At 41.1% G+C, this 15,486-nt stretch overlaps 1 protein-coding gene across 5 annotated transcripts in view; it reads right to left on the bottom strand.

The window, feature by feature from the left end:
- Positions 1–1,653: 1,653 nt before the first annotated feature.
- Positions 1,654–15,486, bottom strand: part of runx1t1 (RUNX1 partner transcriptional co-repressor 1) — a 56,649-nt gene continuing 42,816 nt past the window's right edge. For 2 of the 5 annotated variants that reach the window (XM_031853644.1, XM_031853650.1), the window contains 6 exons: positions 13,017–13,282; positions 12,143–12,240; positions 11,051–11,246; positions 9,546–9,614; positions 6,923–7,155; positions 1,654–6,007 (listed from right to left, as the gene is read on the bottom strand). In XM_031853644.1, coding sequence (XP_031709504.1) covers positions 5,684–6,007; positions 6,923–7,155; positions 9,546–9,614; positions 11,051–11,246; positions 12,143–12,240; positions 13,017–13,282 — 1,186 coding nt within the window. In that variant the 3' untranslated portion in view covers positions 1,654–5,683. The remainder of the gene's footprint in view (positions 6,008–6,922; positions 7,156–9,545; positions 9,615–11,050; positions 11,247–12,142; positions 12,241–13,016; positions 13,283–15,486) is intronic. The other 3 variants (XM_031853646.1, XM_031853645.1, XM_031853649.1) reach the window with 3 other exon arrangements.

Here is a 15,486-nt window from a genome sequence, read left to right as displayed (position 1 = left end):
GGCATGAGTCCGATACAGTGGACCGGTACGTCACATTTAGACCTGTTCATATGCTACTGATCTCAAATTTCACCTGGCAAGTGTGTGCAAAGCAGCGACTTATTCACCTTATAATCCCACCCGTTACCAGTGCTTTTAGCTAAAAACATATACAGCCTACAACCAGGGATGGAAAGAGTACTGTAGAGTATTTTACTCAAGTAAAAGTACCGTTACAGAAATTCTACTCAACTGATTGTTTAAATATCTACTTTAATAAAAGTGAGTTACTAACTATTAAGTAATTTACATTAAAGAACATCTTTAGGCTATAAAATGTATTGCATTAAATGTCACTGTACATATTAGTGGAACAACACCAGCAACTTGAGCCCTGATGTCCAAACCAACAATAAATCCCATTTAGACAGCATGGTAAATGGTAAATGTACAAAGGGTGGTTGTTGACATTGTCATCTGAGTTCAGTGAGTGTTGTTGTTGTTGTACTCACCTGTCTGAACGTCATCCCGTGAGAGTCGCGAAGTCCTCCACAGTCTGCACCAGATTAAACTTCATGAATCACAGCATGTAACGAGTCCTCTCAGCCTGGCTGCCCCAACACTCCAATTCAACAAGTTATGAGCCGAATGACGCGCTGCAGTCACACCGGGGATTATCGTCACAGACAGGAGAAAGTCCTCTCACTGTGAAGGTTGAAGCTCCTCAGTGAAGCAAAAGTCAGCGTTGAGAATCCACCGTGAGCATATCAGCATATCGGCTATCCTATAGCCACAACGTGCACCTGTACAGTAACATCGTGGGTGTGCTTGATTTGAGTCACACTGGCGTGCTTACCAGGTAGAGTATTAAATCTGCGATTAAGTAAAATGGATGCAACTTTACCGAGGTACAATAATACAAACCATAGCGCATAAGGACGAAATCCTTAATTTGATTTTTGCTAGTGTGCATTTGATGTACTTCTCACGCGCTATCCCCGGCCCAGGTGAGACCGCACCTCTCGCGCTGACGCTCGGCCATGTATTTCTTCCGGATCGTCAGCTGAGTGGAGACAGTGCTCTCCTCCGGATTTATCTCCTTTCTTTTTGTCCCTTTCTCACAAAGTTTATCAACACTTTTTCACGTTATTTTTCTTTTTAACTCTGTAGGGGAAGCGATTTCAAATGTAGTTGAGTACAATACTTCAGGTTAAGGTAGGCTATTAAGTAAATGTAAAATTAATTCATTTTTTTGTAAAAAAAGAAAGAAAAAGGCCTAGTGTATAACTAGAAACAAGAGTATAGTAGCCTAATTCGTTACTTCAACCCTGAGTGGACTCCTCTAGTTGCAAAAACAAGTCTGATGGTATGGAAGTTTATGAGAAAATTACCCTCTCACAGATTACATCAGTAAACATTGGGAACATGAGTTTCTGGATCTCAATAGCTTTCAAGTCTTCTTCAATACAGCATGATGTTCATTTAGTAAATTATGGTCCCATTTAAAGTAAAATAGATGATAAAGCAGGGTATAGGGAACTTGTGAACTGAACTTCAACTGTAATCAGTGGAGTGTCCCTTTAATTTGTGAAATGCTGGTGTTTGGATGGATGGTGTTGCGCTAATCTTGGATACTGCTGATGTAATGAAAAAACTCAAGTCTAAGTCTCAGAGGCAGGTATTAACATATTTATTACACCGTTAAGAGAACAACAATACCAGAATTATACTGCAAAGTTTCACAGACTGACAGACCATAGTTTACAGCCCAAAAAAAGAATTTAAAAAAGAAATAAAAAAAACAAACAAGAAACCACAGTTCTGACATAGTAGACTGGAAAGCTCTCTAAGGACACTGACTCTAGGCGATGGAGAAACCGCCCAGTGTCAGCCTACCACTAACCTGTGGTTTTCATGTCTCAAATAAGTATTGCACAACAACTTCAAATCATTTGAGCTTTTTTTTCACAATAAATCTTCTCAAGAGAACCCATCCCACCCCCCCAAAAATAAAAATAAAACTCCCACCCTTTAAGTTCAACTCACACCCCCAGATTAATGCTACGGCCTTCACTGTTCACTGTCGGCCCCACACATTTCCTAAATGCTTCTTGATAAGTAGGAAATGTATATAATATTTCCTCCCATTGTGAAAAACAGGCATGTCTAAATTTTAGCCTTATTTTTTTCATTTTAGTTTTTTACAAGCGTTTGCCTTTTGTAAATCCCCTCTTTTGAATTTTACCCCCCCACTGACAAGTCGACAAGCGCTTTAGCATGTCTTCACAACAGAGAAAAGGAGAAAAAGGTGGAGGGGGAAACAAGAGAGAAAAAAGAGCGAGAGACAAACAACATTTCTTATCTGTGACCCTACAGCTTGTATCATCGAAATAGGAATCGACAACTTTTCTTTAAAATCAGCACAATTTTAAAATTCTGTTCAAACAAATCACTCTTGATGTACTCTAAAAACGCCACAGGCATAAAGGAACATAACAAAAGTTTTTTTTCAGTTTTTTTTTCTCATTTCTATTCATTTATGTTTCATTTATTTATGAGGTCTGCATTGTTACCAAGTAGTGATATGGTTTTGCAGCTGTATGAGCTTCGACTTTGGGTTTTTTATTTTCCTGTTCTCTTGTGCCCATTTGGTTTAGACTAGACCAGTATCAGCGCCGCGACTGATGCTCTTATCGTGCTGTAAGAGGTAGAGTGAGACTTGTTTGCTACCGAGGAATTTGTAGCAAAACACACATAGAGGAGGGAAGAAAGAAAAAAATAGAGCTTCTCAAAGAATTATTGAGCAATAATTTTAGTCTTCGTTTTTTTCCATTTTTTATTTTTTTTCAAACCCAGGTTTTGCCCTGATAGTGATGAACACACACATTATTTGTTGTATACTTTCAAATACATTAGTGTTAAAACAGCTTGGCTGTTTCTTCACAGCTTCTGAGGAGTCTTGAGTAGGGTGTCAGACACCTTTTTGGATTGTTTAACCCTTTAGAGTCGATAATGCAGGTGTGTATTTTTTTTCTTTTAGACAAGAAGGGAGGGATGAGGAAGTACAGAGGGAGCAAACAGCCCAGAACCTTTGTGGGCCTCCACTTGTTTCTTGAGGTCAGAATTTGTAACGCGCTTCTGTGTAGCACCAGGGTGTTTGGGGTGAAGAGCCTTTGTGTGCGTCAGGATAAGTGCTCTCTCACTGCGAATGAGAGGTCTGTTTGATTTACATTGAAGGTTTACAACAAAGCTGTGACTGATTATCTATTCCAACAGCAAAAAAAATGACATACTGTGATATAAATAAATACAAAACAAACGGCATTGGTGTGAATGCCCAGTCTCACATTCACCGCCTTTAAGAATAAAGAACTGTACTGCTTAAAGCTGAAATGGGCACTTAATCTCACATTTGTGTAAGGAGAAAATGCACAAACAAGATCAAAAAATATCTCAAGACTTTTCTTCAAAAATGGTCACAGAAGTCACCAGTGTTCATTAGTTATTATTGCTCCAGTTGAAATGTAACACTGCTGTGAAAATGTCCGTTTAATTCACACCTTCTCATTTCACAATGTAAGATGAGTGCCGTTGGTTTCCAGAAAGGATTAAAATAAATGACTTTTATGATATTGAAGTTGGTTTTGTTCCATGAAAGTGTGAACAAAACGTGAAGAAATAAATAACCCAAATATATGTGTGAACAAACCTCTTTTGAAAATCGTTTAAATCAGGATTTTGGTCCTTGGTGTCAATCTTTGGCTGTTTTTTTGTTTGTTTATCTTTTGTGTTAATACTGTGTTACCTGGTGCTTTGCAGTGTTAAAGCTGTCAATCGGAGTCTACACCTCTGCATTTGGAAAGTTAGTTTGTTAGAATATTTTTTGTCAGTTTTTTTTACTTTTTTTGGTTGTTTTTCATTTTTTTTCTAAAAAATAACAAATATTTAACAAACGTTCAGTAATGTGCATGCACTGTCTGTAACTATTTCCAAAAAAACGTTATGGCCGCTTTTGTTAACATGTTGAGAAGGAGAAAGAAAGTGGGTTTGGTGATTTTACATTTTTCCAACAAGCCCCATCCTAAAAAATGTGAAAACAGATAATGCTATCACTACATACAAAATGGTTGATGAGTTATGGCTCTATAGCGACAACACAAGTATGCTAAAAAATAAGCATGCCGAAATAACCTCTGTGACAGTGCAAATACATTTATGTATGTCCCTTGTACAAAACATTTAGGTTAGCATTCCGCGCAACATGCTAGTTCTCAGAAAAGATCTGGGTCGGACTCAAGTAGCAGCTCTGAGATATAGCTTGTGTCTTTTCTTGAGGACGAAGGGAAGTACAACTTAAAGAACTACGAGGGATCTACCACTTACACACAGAATAGAAAAGCAGCTTGGAAAAAAAGATAACACTTCTTTTTTATCTCTTTTTGCTAGAGAGAGCGAGAGTTATGAAGGATTTAGAGTTGTGACTGGTTGAAGTACTATGTATTGTCACAATTGTCCAACACATATACAATAAATAACCATTGGTGACACCACAGGACAGAAGTCTTAAACACCATGACATCTACAGAAAAAGAATAAGAAAACATGAAGAAAGATGAAAATGTTTGTAAGAGTTGAGACAGGAGGGGAGTGTCTGGAGTGCAGAATGAGCTTCCTACCAAGTTCTCCACACTGTAGGTTTCCAGCTCTGAGGGGCCCAGTGGATTGCTGCTGTGGTGGTTTGACAGTCTCGCCGGCGGGACGATGACTTCACTTCCTGTTTGAGAGCTTCTGTGACCCACCAAGCATGCACGTGCGAATTGTAGTCAGTATATCCTCCACATGTGCAGTGGGCAAAGTTTTGTATCTTGTCCAAGAATTCTTCCTTTTATGTCCTTCAGGGAGACGGATTTGTATTTCCCAGCCCACTGACCTGGATATTATTACAAGTGAGAGGGAAATAACATTGGTTGAACAGCTGGCTCTGCTTGCAATCTGCTGCACATCTGCCCGTTTCATGGCTGTCTGTGGGCCAGAGATTCAGTCCGTCCCTCTCTCTCCAGGCAGCAAACTTGTTCATCCATCCTTCCGTTGGTTCGTCTTTCAGGGTATCTGATATCCTTCTTTACAAAGAGTGTTGACGACTTCACTCATTCTGCTAGCTAGTTATATTCCCTTGGTATGCTGTTTGGTAAAATGAGGTTGATTAGTCTCATGTCCCAGGTACAGGAAGGAAATAAGCATTAATTCATGGATGGAAAATAAAAACATTTAAATAAGGGGAGGTCAGATATACTTGTCTTGAGTTCACGGGTATCTCTTCTTGGTCTCTTAATATTTACAGGAAAAAATAAGATAAACTACAATGACAACAACATTAACAACAACAGGCACGACGACAAACGGACAACAAGAATAGCAAGTGTAACGATAAAAGGATGTCAATATTTAAATTCATTCATTCAAAACAAAGAATATCTTTGTGTTTCTTTAAAGTCATGTCAAGTCAATATGACCTGATTATGGACCTCCTCCTCCTCCTTCTATGACTACGCTGCAAGACAGACAGAAGCATTGTCATCTCTTTCTGTTAGCCACATTAGCGTAGTATCTTTGCAAGGCAATGTAGACAGTCATGCTGTTTGTGGGGTTGAGGGCTGTCTGTTAAGCCCAGGGGGCCTTTGACTCCATCCTTCGTGTGAGTCTCTTAGCGCGGTGTGCCATCCAGGGCAGAGGAGGACGGGGTGCTGGGGGTGGAGGAGCGAGGGGTAGCAGCAGGCGGGGTAGCAGCCGGACTCCCGGTCCCGCTGCTCGGGGTGCAGGCGGAGGAGCTGATGGGAGCAGGGGTCTCTGACCCCGGCACGCCTCCCTGCTGCTGGCTGGCCTGCTGCTGCTGCTGGGCCTGGAGGGTCTGACCACAGACATGGTGGTGCTTCTCCCAATCCTTATGCTGGCAGAAGGAGCCGCAGTAGCGCGCCGTGTTGCAACCGCTGCACGTCTCACTGGCTTTGCGGCCACAGTTCCAGCAGCTCTGACAGACAGAAAGACACACAGTTACCTAACACGAAAATAATACAGCAGAAGAATTTACAATCCAGACATTTGGCCAGTTGAGCTGATGAATTTCTGATTATTGATAAAACTGTAAGTAGGACCCCTTGTTTGTTTTATCCTATGCATAACACACTATCATGTGTTAGTGATATCAAAATGCCTCAAACAGAGAACTAGCAACAGATATCAGTGCAACAGTCTGCACATTAACAGAAGTTGTCTCTCCTTTTACAACACTTAAGCTTAAAACAAACCACAGACAGATGAAAAACCCATCTCTAATAACACTTATGGCCTCTTATAAGCCCTAGAAACCGCAGGGAGAGCATGTCAGGGCAGCTGAATATCCACAGGAAACAGGAGAACAAGGTTACAAACAGCTTCTGAGAGTTTACCTCTGGGGCGCTTCTCTCTCATAAACATCACTCCTGCAATTAATGACAGATGTGGGCCATATTTCCCTCTCACTTAACTGATTAAATGCCAAGGTCTCTGATGGTGATTAGCAAATGAAAGCTCCTTCCCTTTCCTCTCAGCTGAATTGGTAACACCTCTCTAAACATGCTAGCTACTCTGTCCGAAACAAATAGAGGAAGGAGGAAAGCGAGGGTAATAGATGCTGGATTGACCTTGTTTTGCATTGCTTTCCATTCATTTGGCTTCCATTAATACAACAATAAAATACAACAGAAACGTCTTTGTAAGTGAATATCCTATCATTTGTATCATTTGGGAGTTACTAGAACAGCTGGCATCTAAAGTGTAGTCAAAGTGACAACAAAGAACTACCATAGCTACCAAACAAGAGGATGGCGATGACAGTTTTCATGATGTCTTTGAAAGATTGAGGGTACACTTTTTGATGTCTCGAAGTGCTTGTGTATATTCCTACCTCGCTGGAGTCTTCTTGTTGGTTGATTACGGAAAGCGCATCCTCGGCAGCCTGTCGCTTTGCCTCTGCTACCGTACGCTCCATCTTGGCCCGCTCGGTGCTGATCATCTCGTGAGCCTTACGCTCGGCCTCTGAGACGGCCTTCTGCAACTCTGACACAGCCTGTCGCTTCACCTCATTCACAGCCTCCTCTGGAAAGAGTGTGGACACAGAGGAAGTCAAGCCTCCCGTACCTGTAATGTAGTGGGCATTGTATCATCCTGTTGTTGGAAGATTATTTTCAATGAGCACACTGATGTTTTTAGTCTCGTCTAGGATACAACAGTTACTATTTCTGAATATAAACATTTAATAACAGTTTTCTGAAACAATTGAAAAGTTTCATTCGACAGAAGTGGTACCTAAGATTGTGCCTTCTGAAAGCAGTTTCATGTGCTAAATCTGTAACACATCTGGAGGACAGAAACCATAACCATAAAACTAATGCTTTCACTCACTTTTATGTTCGGACAAAATCTGAGAAAAGACACGCCTTGAAGTTAAATGATGAGAATTAATTCACATAGAAAACCTTTTTAGTTTTTGTTATTCCAAGATCATCTGCAGGTAGTACCCCCTGGGATACACCAAATTTAACCAGACATCAATTTTTAAACGTGGTAAATATACGATAGTGGGTGCATTAAAATATGAAAACGTGATCGCTTTCGTTTAATCATTAAGGCATTTAGGAAGTAACGGTGAATGTGGCATGTTTAATCAGTTACAAGAGGTTCTCCAATGGGTCAATGATGATGTTTTTTTTAAATTTAAAACGTTAAAAGGATCATATTTGACAATGAGCAAACCAAAACTATATTTTTTCTTATAATATCCCCGAGATAACAGCATGGGCCAATTAATCCCAGGTAATCAGTCAGAAAACATACTTTTGAGATGGAGCAATGTGTTATTTTATTCTTGTTTTGTGTAATGAATAACCTTGCTGCGCGGGTGTTAAGCAGTGGAATTCCAACCGAACGTCAAAGCAAAAGGAGGGCTTTTTTGTTTGCTCCCATCAAGCCTGTAACTTGACTAATTGTGTATGCAAATCAGGCAATTTATATTTAAATTATGCATTTCTATTGTGATCCCAGAGGCCCATGTGGTGAGGGAAGTGGGAAGCCGGTAGGACACCGTGCAAGGTGCTTGAATATTTATCACCAACTGTAAACATTTTGCCCATTTCAAACAGATGTATTCACTGCCGTACTCCATTGTGTTAAAAATCCTATTTCTCAGTCCTCCCTAGGTCACATTTAAATCAGTCTCTCCTCAGCCAGAATATATGCGAATGAAGTGAAAAGTAAATACGGAGAAGAATGCAGAGAATGAAAAATAGCAGGCACCATTTATCCCACAGACAAAAGATAAATACAGCTTTATGTCTGACAAATATGCTTCACTTTACTTAATTCCCTTTGTTGACGTTACACTTGTATTACAAATGTAAAATCTGTATTCAATATCACACAGAATGTGTGCTTTTCTAAAGACAGACATTTTCTTTCCATCGTAATCGAGCTACATTTTCAAACCAGGGTGGCTTTGTCTTTAACCTACTGTGCTGCCTGAAGTCATGGAAATTGCCCTGGTGCGGTGTGATATATGCCTTGTGCATGGAATTGTGATTACACACCAAATGCCTTAGATGGAAGATCGATCAAAGCTGGTGAGGGGAGGAGAGGACTGGAGAGCAGGCAGAGTCCCAATGGTGATACTCAATTCAATTTAAATGCATATTACTTGTTCTGAGTATCTCACACATCATGCTCGGTCAAGCAAGGGGACAATTTCTTTTCTCCAAGGGATTTAAAAAGCAGATATACTGTATCACTGACGGTGAATACAAAGTGGATTCCTCGAGCAGTGAGGCCTCAACGGAAAATTCTTTCACTTTTTCAGGACAGCGATAATGGTGATTGCAGCTGTGCTCATGAGTTTAAAGAATGCAGTTTGTGTACACTAAACATGTAATGGCTGCTAATGAAAGCTGTAAAAGCAACAAATTAGTTTCAATACTTGATCTTAACTGGCTCTACAAATTTCCCTTTACAATTTGACAACACTTTTGTTAAATAGAATAGCTGCGATGCCTATCGCTAAGGAGATTACAGAGGTGCCAAACGCAAGAAGATACAAGTCTTGCTAAGTAGTTTTTTTTTTTTTAACAGCAGAACCACCGGACCAGCAGCTACTTATCTCCCTTATTTGACTGGTGTAATAAAATCGTTTTACAACCTGACATCATATTTGGAGCGTGCAGAGTGTGGTGGTGGAACTCTTATTTTTTTTACTTCACTACTGTATCAAATATAAATCATTTTGTAAGAGCAGCCTGACACATTAATATACGTCTACCAGGGGTGGAGATTGCAGCCAGCAGACTACACAGGAATGAGAGGGGAGAATGGGGTTGAAGGAGTGCCTCTCATCCTCTCTCAGCCCTTACTCACATCTGGTGAAAAAAATGGACTTGATTTCTACAAAGCAACATTTCTTAAAAACTGCAGAGCGATAAAGAGAAAGAGAGAGAAAGAGTGTGTGTGTGTGTGATAATGGCAGGCATGGAAATGTTGCTCACCAGCTTTCTTCCAGATCTCTTCAGGCACGTATCCAGACACAGGCCGGTGCAGCAGCTCCCTGTGAATTTCTGGGGCGACACAAACACACGGCCATGGTAATTAGAGATCAACCAATGTTTTGCATGACACAGCACAAAAGATTGTCGAACAAATCAGCGTGTTGTAGAACCTGTTGGTTACCCTGGTTTTTCAGTCACGGTTTAAGGAACGAAACAAATCATCCAGTTTATTTTTCATTGATGCAATAGACTAGTGAGATGTAAAATGGTAAAATCATGATAACATAGATGATATGGCCTAGTAGTGTATGTACAAACTTAACAGTATGGACCTAGAACCCACCCCTGGAGATCTCCACATTAACTATCAACCATAAAACTGCTGGAGAAAATAAAAAAACTAGATAATATCACTTTCATGTAGGAAACAAACCAGCTAAGTAACAATGGGAGATTTTAGATCAGCTAATAATACTGGTAATAATAGGGCTTCTTTAAAGCTAGGGTAGGTAATATCTTCTTGGACACTTTTTTGTTATATTTGTTTAAATTCTTATTACATCCCAACAGCAATCAATAAAGCAAATGCTCTGACAACAACGGAGAAAAAATTCCGGTATCCGTGGCTGTCGCAGGAATGTAATAAGCCCGCCCAATAATTTCCTTTGGCCAAAAGTGCAATAGAGTTGGCAACACTAAGATGGGTTTTTCGGTTGGATTTCAAAATCTAGCTTGGTCTTGCTGGTTTCTCCAAAGTTGCTAACCCCAGCTTTAATAGTGGTGTGGAAACTGCAGACCTAAAAGGGATAGTTTGGGTGTTTGGAAGTCGAGTTGTAGGTGGGACTTATCCATAGTCAGTGTATTACCTACAGAGGTCGACGGTCGGCACGCGCCCAGTTTAGGAAACAGGCGGGAGTACTGACAAGGGAGTAAATCAATGTACTGCTGTGGACAGGGCCAGCAGCAAAAATAATTTTAGCCACCTGAAAGAAAGGCTCACCGAAAAAAATCAATATCAGTTCAAGTGTGTGTTATATTTAGAATATTTTAACAGCTGTATCTTGCCGTTGGACAGCCTTTTCAGATGTGGAACTGAACTGAAAGTGAAACTGATCTATGCAGTCTTCAAAGCAACAAGATCAGTTTGATAAATACTTCATACAACCCCACTTCAAAACATCCGACCTATCCCTTTAAGAGAGCTAAAAAAAAAAAAAAAAAAGAGGACAGATTGCAAGAAAGTGTTTATGTGCATTAGTTCCACCTCACAGGTGTGGGAGGAAGAGGATTGATAGAGGAAGTGGAATATATAAACTCATAAAGAAAGACCAAGGAAAGTGGAAGGACCAGCGGAGACGTGTTCTTACAATGTAATGGAAACATTACCATAAATCCTTAAACTCACTGGAACATGGCTTTAAGCAGTCCTGTAAATATACTAATTGCTTTGCTACGATATCCTTTAATAGCTCTCTAATACATGTGCAGTTTGTGTGATTCCCAACCTGGTGTTGCATTTTCCGGTGCGGCCGGGCTCTGCTGCCTTGACTGCCCACTAGCGGCGCCCTTCTTCAGCTCTTCAGCATCGCTGTATCGTCGGATCCAATAGTTGAGCTCCTCGCGGTCGGCCTCCTGGCACCGGCGCAGTACTGTCAGTGAGCGCCTTGTCTTCTCCACCATGTCCATGATACAGTTCAGCAGCTGGGGGTGACAGGGAGCGGACAAGGCGCTGAGTTTACACATAGACGTGGAAGGATTGATTTAAATTCAGCAAGGCAACGAGAGTGATTCTTAAAGCCGACATCTGTGATGTTATTTTAGTTAGTGCGTCATTATTACATTCATATGTTTCATGGAGTTCGGCAGTGAAACACGAGACACTCTCACCCTTCAAAGGTCACACCTCTCCACATGACTTTATCACTTCAGTCAAGAATATCTTTGTGGTCACATTATGTCATTGACAGCATCACAAATGTGACACTAGATATATTTCACCTAGTGAACATGGGACTGGATTAACAGCCCTGATGGTGAGCACACGAGCAACAATTTAGCAATGTTTACATTGTACGTTTGTTGCACTGCAGGCAAACATATTTTACATTACAGTCATTTAGCAGACGCTTTTATCCAAAGCAACTTATCACATTTCTACACCGTAGGCACAACTACGGGAGCAATTTTGGGGTTAAGTGTCTTGCTCAAGGACACATCGACATGCAACTAACAGAGCCGGAGCCGGGGATTGAAAGGCGGCCCTGCTATCCACTTAGCCACAGTCGCCCCAATTATTTACATCCAAGCATACACATACACAATATAATTCTATAAAGAATAAAAAAAGAAATTGCTATTAGTTTTGATATGCATGTAATGTCAAACCTTTGTTTAGATGATCTCACATAACTATTTTTTCAATAGCACCCACAACACTTTAAGGTCACTCCTATTTTGTGCACAGCAGTTGACAAACACACTGTTTCTCTTAACTCTGTCTTAAAATACAAAGAGAAGTATTACAATTTAATAGGACTGAAATAAGGATTTAGATAATGTCTGGTTTTCAAGGTATAGGAATAAAAAAATGTTATTACTTTTCTTACATGGTCAAGGTGTTTCCACTCCTCAGCCCACTCTCTGTCTGTCAGCCTGTGGTCGATCACTTCCTCCTGTCTCGTCCCTGTATGCATACCTGTAAACAGTAAGACAGATAGAAGGTAAACAAAGGGCAAGTCAGTATGACACAGAGGAACAACGCAACATTACTCCATCACTCCCATCCTTCATTTGCTCCCTGGTTGAAACTCTCTTTCCATCCATTCCTTTCTTCTCCTCTCTCCCTCCCCCTTTTCTTTGCTGTCTCCATATCTCTCTCTCAGCCTGAGGGCAGGACTCAAATGACTGAGCTTCTGGTCCAATAAACATCCATCACAAGGCAAGACATGGTAAATGTCTCTCCTATTTTTAGAGCAGAGCCGTCGTCGTCATTACAGCTTCATCAAGGCTCGGTCTACGCAGAAAAATGTCTCTAATTCAACGGCGCCGTGCCTGAATGTGCTTCTGTTGTGCGCTCACACATCTCACAGTGCAGTACTTCAGTCAACCATCAGATCAGAGCGGCCTCAGCGTCTCTGAGTCAGCAGGATGGCCATGTGGTCAGAGGGACTGTTTGTCAGTCTGTTGTACCAACAAGCATCCACCTGGCTGAAGTGGAAGTGGACACTGACTGATTATCAGTGTTATTAAAATGGATACAGATCTCAGTGGTATAGAGTTAAATAACTCAGAAATGATGTAAAAATGATGTAACTGTTGTAACAGTTTACTTTTGTATATAAAAATCCTCTTTATATTTCTCTTGGTAGTGCTACAAAGCAGAATATTTGACAGTGCACCATGTAATGGAGTTGGTTTGTGTCTCAAAATCCCAAATGTATGCAACCCCCCCATCCTCCCCCATGTCCTCACCAACAGGCCTGGGTCTCTCCCGGATCTCCCGATGATTGGAGGCGGGGTGTCTGTAAGTGTCCCGGTAGTGATGGGCGATGGCCATGTCATCCAGCCGGTAGTGCTGCGGAGGGAGCGGGCCGCCGGGATGGGGCAGGCCGTTGGGTTGGTAGGGGAGCCCATTAGACGGGCTGAAGCGCTGGGCGGGGCTTATGGTGCAGGGCCGCTTGCTCGGGTGAACATCCGGGTGGAGGGCGCCATCTCGCTCGAAGCCGTTCTCTTTGGTTCTGGGTGAAGAAAGAAAGTAATGAGACACATTTTGAGTATAGTCACTGCGTATAGCACTTTATGTAAATAGGTTTGTCTTCCAGCGGGTGTTTATATTTGACTATTTTGGTAGAATCTGTAACATTGGACAATAGACAAAATGAATGAGTAGCAAAGGGAAAGTAAAATAAATGCACGAAAGAGGAGAGGACACAGGAAGAATCTGTGGTATGGTAATATCACACATTTTTTAGTAAAAATATTTGATTCAGAATTAGTTTGTTACAGTTATTTTATACAAAAGCCAAACTTGAAACATGTCATCACAACATCTCTTTCGCTCCTTTGTGCTGCACTAAATGCTTGAGTTGACGCGCTGACAGACAAAACAACTGCAGGAATCATACTTGAATTCTTTCATGGAAAAGATTCATTCACGTCCATTCATACTTACGTACACGTACACAACTGCAGTGTGCACTCACACACAAGCATACATACTCACTAAAGTAGTTTACAAGGGATCAGGTGAAATTTTGTAAGGCTGCATCCGAAGATTAATGTGGCCAGGTGTGTTTGTGTGTGCGCATTCTTGCACATGTGTGTCTGTTCTCAGCTTTGTCAGTTCACAGTTAAAATCTTGCCAACCTCCCCCCACTATCTGCACTCCTCCACTTTCCTCTCCACCCCTCTCCTCTTCCTCCCCATCTCTCTCTCCGACGAACAGATTGAACTTCTTAATGAGCTGTTTTTATGGGCTCCTAATGCTCATCCACAGCTCTCCATATGCTCTTTCCCTCCATCCGTCCGTCTCTCGCTGCCTCCCTCGACTCATCCATCCATTCTTCTCTCCCCCCAACCACACTCTTATTTCCCCAGCCTTCCTGCTGCAACAATGTTTATATCTACAGGCAGTGCAGTGCACACATGCACACACTTTGACATACTTATACAATGAATGCATTGATGTGTGTACCCATAACCTACCTACTGAAGATACATACATGGGCCCAATTTACATGCACATGCCAATGTCCTGACATTTTAATACTTGTATTTATCTATTACGTATAAAAAGTGAACATGTCAAGATTGAGTTCACATTGTCTCTAAGGTAAAATGATTAAACGGCATCTCATAATGAGCGACAATCTTTTACAAATACTGGAAATTCTCAAACAGTGAATGACATTTTTTCTTCTTCTTTTACCTCTACTGAAGAGGGACCCATGCCTTCACTTAAGGGCTTTTAATTTCTAAATTCTAAAAGTATATTTTAGATTATATTTTAGTAAATCCTGACTGTTTATCTGTTCCCCTTTGTTTTTATACAAATCCAAAAGTTCCACTTATTCACACTGAAAACATTTCAGGGGGTGTAATTCCTTCTCTTGCATGAAAGACTGTTATTGTGAAACATCTGCAATAAGTGTTCCATTGACAAAAGTGGAATGGATTAGACTTCATCAATTAGTGAACGAGAACACCATTTCTCTTAGAACAGAAATTCTGAGCAATAGAGTGTTGAGCTTAATTTTGCTGTATGTGGCTAATGAAATTAATGCTGAAAATATATACTGAATTCTATTTACCATGCAAGCCATTACAGTACCAGTCGTTTTGCACTCCCAGCTCTTATTTTAGCATCGGCTTTGTTAGATAATTAAAGTACACATGATGTGTATGCTTTTTCTGTCATATTCATATTGTACTGCGATATTCCTGGTCAGGTTCCTGCAGACCATGGTATTAATCAGGATGCATTGATGGTGCATTGTTGTCCGTAATTAAGGATTCCCATTCAAATTCCAATATTCTGGCGCAGGGCTCTAATATGCAGGAACGCAGAGCAGAGGTAAGCAGAATCCAGAGGTGCTTAGCCAGCCGTATTGGTGCTGGAGCCTCATCTGTAAGTGTTATCAGCCCATCTCCCAGGGCACACACACACACACACACCCCCACACACACACACATACACGTACACCCCCAAACACGCACAGAGGTGCGCACACATGAACCCTACTCACCCCTTCACACTGAATAGAGAATCATGCACACAGACATTCACACAAACAGACCACATTTTTTTCACTGAATACAGATGCCTACTTACTTTTCTCTCTCTCCATGTATTTTCTCTCTCTCACACACACACACACACACACACACACACACATACACACACACACACACACACACACACACACACACACACACACACACA

This window comes from Anarrhichthys ocellatus, unplaced genomic scaffold (genome assembly GCF_004355925.1).
Source record: "Anarrhichthys ocellatus isolate YVR2014 unplaced genomic scaffold, GSC_Weel_1.0 scaffold14, whole genome shotgun sequence".
Taxonomy (NCBI): Eukaryota; Metazoa; Chordata; class Actinopteri; order Perciformes; family Anarhichadidae; genus Anarrhichthys; species Anarrhichthys ocellatus.
The sequence above is the reverse complement of the archived record's forward strand: the minus strand, read 5'-3'. Positions and strand labels throughout refer to the sequence as shown.